The 5,843-nt window shown below is 55.5% G+C and overlaps 1 protein-coding gene across 1 annotated transcript in view; it reads right to left on the reverse strand.

Moving 5' to 3' along the window:
• Window positions 1-1,368: 1,368 nt before the first annotated feature.
• Window positions 1,369-5,843, reverse strand: part of Gcat (glycine C-acetyltransferase) — a 6,856-nt gene continuing 2,381 nt past the window's right edge. Inside the window, exons 2-9 of the mRNA XM_013024942.1 lie at window positions 5,680-5,810; window positions 4,689-4,790; window positions 4,168-4,314; window positions 2,863-3,017; window positions 2,655-2,737; window positions 2,343-2,517; window positions 1,914-2,035; window positions 1,369-1,670 (exon numbers count right to left, since the gene is read on the reverse strand). Coding sequence (XP_012880396.1) covers window positions 1,519-1,670; window positions 1,914-2,035; window positions 2,343-2,517; window positions 2,655-2,737; window positions 2,863-3,017; window positions 4,168-4,314; window positions 4,689-4,790; window positions 5,680-5,810 — 1,067 coding nt within the window. The 3' untranslated portion in view covers window positions 1,369-1,518. The remainder of the gene's footprint in view (window positions 1,671-1,913; window positions 2,036-2,342; window positions 2,518-2,654; window positions 2,738-2,862; window positions 3,018-4,167; window positions 4,315-4,688; window positions 4,791-5,679; window positions 5,811-5,843) is intronic.

Genomic DNA, 5,843 nt, shown 5'->3' on the forward strand with positions numbered 1-5,843 from the left:
GCTCGCCTTGAGCTGAAGAGCTGAGGGACAGCGCCCAGGCCCAGAGTTCAAGCCCCACGACTGACAAAAAAAAAGACAAAGAAAATCAGTCTTTTCGCCTCAGTTTCACCCCAAGCAAATTGTGAGCACTTTGGGAACCTTGCTCAGGCCAGGGTCAGGCCGGGCGGAGAGCTGGAGGCCCCTTCCTCACCCAGCAGCAGTGGAGGCCGCGGCCTTGTCTGGGAGCCGCCCCGCCAACTGGGTGTGCCGCCCCCAGCCCTAAGGGAGTGGGGCAGGCATAGCCTGGGTCCCTGCGCCCCCTGGCGGCTGATCTTTAGACTGCAGGCCGTGAAAGGAAGCCTTTGCCAGAGGGCTTGGAGTCAATTAACAGAACAGCAGGGGAATCTGGAGCAAACACCCAAGAACCGGGTCTGCCCAAAGTCTCCAAGACTCCACTGGTGATCCACATTCTTTTTTCTTGTGGGTCCTGGGGCTCAAACTCCAAGCTTGGGCGCTGCTCAAGGATAGTGCTCTACCACTTAAGCCACAGCGCCACTCTGGTTTTCTAGTGGTTAACTGGAAGAGTCTCATGGACTTTCCTGCCAGGGCTGGCTTTGAACTGTGATCCTTGGATCCCAGCTTCCTGAGTGGCTAGCATTACAGAAGTGAGCCACCGCCACCCAGCTGCTCCATTCTTTTCTTTGGGATCCTAATTCCTGCCTTTCCTCCAAAAGAGGCCTACATACCCAGCCACAACCCAGCTGATACTGGGTTTAACTCAGGGCCTGGACGCTGTTCCTTGGCTTTTTCGGCTCAAGGCCTGAGCTCTACCACGGGAGCTATAGGATTCCACTTCCAGCTTTTGCTTTTCCTTGGCTGGTCCGGGGACTTGAACTCAGAGTCTGGCAATTAATTGTTCCTTAGCCTTTTTTGCTCAAGGCTAGCATTCTACCATTCAAGCCACAGCTCCACGTCTGACTTTTTGGAAGTTCGCTGCAGATAGAAGAGTCTCTCAGACTTTCCCACCCAAGCTGTCTTCAAACGACAATCCTCAGATTTCAGCGTCCTGACTAGCTAGGATTACAGGCATGAGCTACTGGTGCTTGGCAATAGAACATTCTTGGGATGGGGTGCTGAGAATGAGGCATTAACTAAGGACCGGCTGGGGGGTGAGGGAGCTTCGCAGAATAGCATGGGAAAGGGTGCACAGTGGATCCGCAGCTGCTTCTACGGCAGTGAGGAAGCCATCCAGCCAAACTGGCCTTCCCTAGCTTCCAGATGCCATTTCAATTTGGGGCAGGGCAGCTCTGAGGTCTCTAGTACCTGTCCTCCTGATCCAACTAGTGACGGGACGGGGCCTCTTCAGAGAGAATAAAGCAGACCAAAGTGTCACAGCCATTTTCACACTGTTGTTTCAAACTGTCACGGCCACACGCTCAAGCCTCTCCCGAGACAAGTCCAGCCACGGAACCTGACCAAAAAGCCTTCCTTGTCCCGGAGGTAGCAGAGATCCTGGCTCTGCTGGTGCCCACCCAGGGCTCAGGGCACCACGCCATGCAGCCGCCCCACCTCCACGAAGGCTTCCACACAGCGGTCAATGTCCTCCTCAGTGTGCACAGTTGAGATTTGTACCCGGATTCGGGCCTTGCCCTTTGGGACCACCGGGTAGCTAAATCCAATGACAAAGATACCTGGGAAGGTAGATAGCAAGGGCATACCAGGGTCAGGAGGCTGCGGCTGGCCGTGTGACACATTAACACCAACTTTCCCTGCAGGGGGCAAGGGGGGGCTGCCCAGGATCTTACAGGGTGGGGGCGGGGTGTCTCACAGTGCAAGAGTCAAGACACACGGCTGATGTGGGAGAGGCAGTAGTCCTGGGGGAGGAACCACCTACACTTTACAGGTTTCCCTTTGGGCCCCACTGGTCCCCTTACCTCTCTTTAACATGTCATCCGCCATGCCGGAAGCCAGTCGAGCATCCCCCAGCATGACAGGGCAGATGGGGTGATCGGCTCCCGCGATGGTAAAGCCGGCAGCCTGCATCTTACTACGGAACCTGTGGACACAGCTGCGTGTCTCACACGGCCTTGCTATCTGTGTCAGCTGGGCATGTGGCCCAGGAGCCATGTCCAATCAAGACAAAGATAGAGGCCCTCCCCCGCAGAGGCCACCAGGTCGGGGACAGGCAGAACAAAGAGAGGTCTAAAGGTAGGACTGACAAGAGAGGGCAGAGAGGAAGAAGGGACAGAGGCAGAGACAAGAGAGAGGAAGGTAAGTATAGAGTAGATAACTCTATATAACTGGGCAGGCCCTCAGCATTTACCCCACCCCTCAGCCTATCCCATCCCTGCTGGGAACAGCACCGGTGCGTTTTGGCAGCAATAGACGGGATGAGAGTGCTGTTGTCGTCCATGAGCAGATCCAAAGCCTTGGAGGCGCAGCCAACAACAGCAGGTGGCAGGCTGTTGGAGAACAGATAGGGCCGGGCACGCTGCCGGAGGAGGGACACCAGGGCCTCAGGCCCTGTGGTGTAGCCCCCTGAGAACACAGGGAGAGGGGACAGTTGGTCAGGAGCCAGAGCCTTCCAGTCCCCGCAGCCACTTCCCTCAGCCCATGTGCCCTCCTGCGCTCCCCAGGGCCACGGGGATGGATAGAGGACCCCTGGTACCGGGTACCTGCTGCTCCCCCCAGCGCCTTCCCCAGAGTGGAGTTGATGACGGTGACCTGGTCCATCACGCCCAGCAGCTCATCTGTGCCCCTGCAAGGGAAGTGACCACTGCTGTCCCTGGCTCCAGGGCCAGGGGCAGGTGGGGCCGGGCTCTCCCTGTTTCCCAGCCACCCTGGGGAGCCCCACCCAAGCCTCAGGGGGCCACGTGCTCCCACCGTCCTGTGGGCCCCAGGAAGCCAGTGGCGTGGCACTCATCCACGAAGACCAGGGCACCGTATTGAGAGGCCAGGCGGCAGATGTCCTGCAGGGGGGCAATGTCACCATCCATGGAGAACACTCCGTCGGTGGCCACCAGGCGTAGCCGGTGCTTCTGCAAGGTACACACAAGCAGGCATGCGTGAGGCAGGGCTGGGCCATGCTACTTCCTGCTTTCTGGGCTACTTAGCACTGGGACAGTCTTTTCTTTTCTTTTTTTGGTCTGGTCGTGGGGCCTGAACTCTGGGCCTGGGCGCTGTCCCTCAACTCTTCAGCTCAAGGCTAGTGCTCTACCACTTGAGCCACAGCGCGCACCACTTCCAGCTTTTTTTCTTATGTGGTGCTAAGGAATCGAACCCAGGGCCTCATGCATGCAAGGCAAGCGCTCTACCACTGAGCCACCTTCCCAGCCCCTGGGAAAGTCTTTTCTTCTGAGCCTCTCTTTTCTAGGCCTCTCTTCTCTGAGCCTCTCTTTTTAGGGGGTCTGAAGTTACACTTAGCCCAGAGTACTAAGAAGGGGCTTGGACCCCCCCCCTTAGGCCAGGTTCTAGAGGGCAAGCTGGAGTAAAGCCAGGTCCTAACGATACATCCACTCAAGTTTTCTTTGTGTGTGTGCGTGTGTGTGTGTGTGTGTGTGTGTGTGTGTGTGTGTGGTGTATGTCAGTGTGAGTACTGGGGCTTGAACTCAGGGTCTAGGCATTGTTCCTTAGCTGCTTCTTTACTCAAGGCTGGTGTTTTAGGGGACTGGGAAGGTGGCTCAGTGGTAGGGTGCTTGCCTTGCATGCATGAGGCCCTGGGTTCGATTCCTCAGCACCACATAAGCAGAAAAAGCTGGAAGTGGGGCTGTGGCTCAAGTGGTAGCAGGCACCATGATTGGCAAAAAAAAAAAAAAAATCAAGGCTGGTGTTTTACCACATGTGCCACAGCTCTACTTGCAGCTTTTGGCTAGTTAATAAGAGATAATTGTCTCCTGGACTTTCCTGCCCACCCTGGCTTTGAACCCTGATCCTCCTCAGATCTCAGGCTTCTAAACTAGCTAGGATGACAGGTGTGAGCCCCCAGCGCCTGGCTTCCCACCCACACCTGAGCCCGGTGCCTACTGCTGGACGGTGCTTGCTTCAGGCAAGCCGGGACATGGGGAACTTGAGCTCTAGACCTGGCCTTTCCACACTTCCAGGCTATTTGCCAATGAGGAGGGAGCCTCTCCGATCCTCATCTTTGGCAGGGGAGCCTGAGGGTAAGCACAGGCTTTGTCCTCAACCCACCTGGGCCTCCTGGAGCTTGACTTCCAGATCAGCCATGTCCAGGTGGCGGTACCGATACTTGTGGGCCTTGCACAATCGAATGCCATCGATGATGGAGGCATGGTTCAGCTCGTCTGACAGGACTGCATCCTCGGGGGTCAGCAGAGCCTGGAGGGAGGCAGTGATGGTCCGGCCACCCCCATGTCCCCTATTAGGAGTTCCTGAGTCCCACATTCCACTGCCAGCCGGGACAGGGAAGCAAGGTGCCACTCGCTTCTACCTGGCTCACCAGCACCCAGCACCGGGCTGGATGGGTGATAGGAGGAAGAGGCATCAGGTAGTCCCAGGTGTTCCCAGCCTTCCTGCGGAGCTAGTTATCCCCAAACTCCCCGGAAGCTGGGCTCCTCACAAGCCCCAGCCTTCTTTGGCCAACTTCACCCAACCTCTATATAGAAAGGATATTGGAGCCTCCAGGGCTGGCACCAGCCTGTGACCAGACTCTCCTGACTGCCTACCCCCAAGCGCTTCAGGGCACCACATACCTCAAAGAAACCGGCATTGGCATCAAAACAGCTGGGGAAAAGGATGGCTGCCTCCCGCTTGTGAAAGCGGGCTAACTTGGCTTCTAGATTCTTGTGGATGGTCTAAAGGAAGTATGTGAGACAGGTAGGTGTTAAAGCCTAGGGTGGTGGCGGGGGGTGGGCAGGGAGGGGAGGGTGCCACAGATGACCAGAAAGTCTGCAGCCTCAGCCACACGTTACCCTAGGCCTCGGGAGTCTGGTAGATCTCCCAGTGAGGCGTTCTGGGCTTGGTCTATGGAATTACAAATGCCAATGGGGAAGATATACCTTCCTAATATCAGGCTAAGTGTTTCTTTTTGGGTTGTACTATAGCCTAAAAGAGGATTACACAAACAACTCTGCACTCATTTGACCCTCTACTTGTTGAAAGCTGTTTGGTCTGGATGAGGTTTTTGTCCCAAAGTGTCTGATAGGAAAGGAGTTCTACCTGTGACGTTTATTGTACCTCATCATTCAGAGAGAAAAGAGGCAACACATGCAACAGGAGTAGGGGCTCCCCCCCTTCTTTTTTTGGTCGTGGGGCTTGAACTCTGGACCTGGGTGCTGTCCCTCAGCTCTTCAGCTCAAGACTAGCGCTTTACCACTTGAGTCACAGCACCACTTCTGGCTTTTTCTTTGATGTGGTGTTGAGGAATCAAACCCAGGACCTCATGCATTCAAAGTAAGCACTCTACCACTGAGCCACCTTCCCAGAGCTTTTTTGTTTTTTTTTTTTTTTGATGCCTGTACTAGGATTTGAACTCAAGGCCTTGCACCTTGCTGGGCTTTTAGCTCAAGGCTTGTACTCTACCATTTGTAAGCCACCAACACACGGCTTGAAGCAGAAGTGTTCTCAGCAAAGCCGGTCTTTCTGCCCCAGCCTTGCTACCCTTGTAGCTCTGGGGCTTAGAATGGGATTAGCTGATCTGGCTAAAGCAGCCCTGCGGACTGTGGGAAGCAGACAGCTGTGTACCTGAGTCCCACAGATGAAGCGAGTAGAGCTAAGGCCAGATCCAAAGTCCTTGAGAGCCTGCACACCTGCCTGGATCACCTCGGGGTGGCTGCTCAGGCCCAGGTAATTGTTGGCACAGAAGTTGAGGATTCCTGGGGTGTAAAAGAGGAATCATGTCAAACCTT

The sequence above is a fragment of the Dipodomys ordii genome, unplaced genomic scaffold, assembly GCF_000151885.1.
Source record: "Dipodomys ordii isolate 6190 unplaced genomic scaffold, Dord_2.0 Scaffold79, whole genome shotgun sequence".
Classification (NCBI taxonomy): Eukaryota; Metazoa; Chordata; class Mammalia; order Rodentia; family Heteromyidae; genus Dipodomys; species Dipodomys ordii.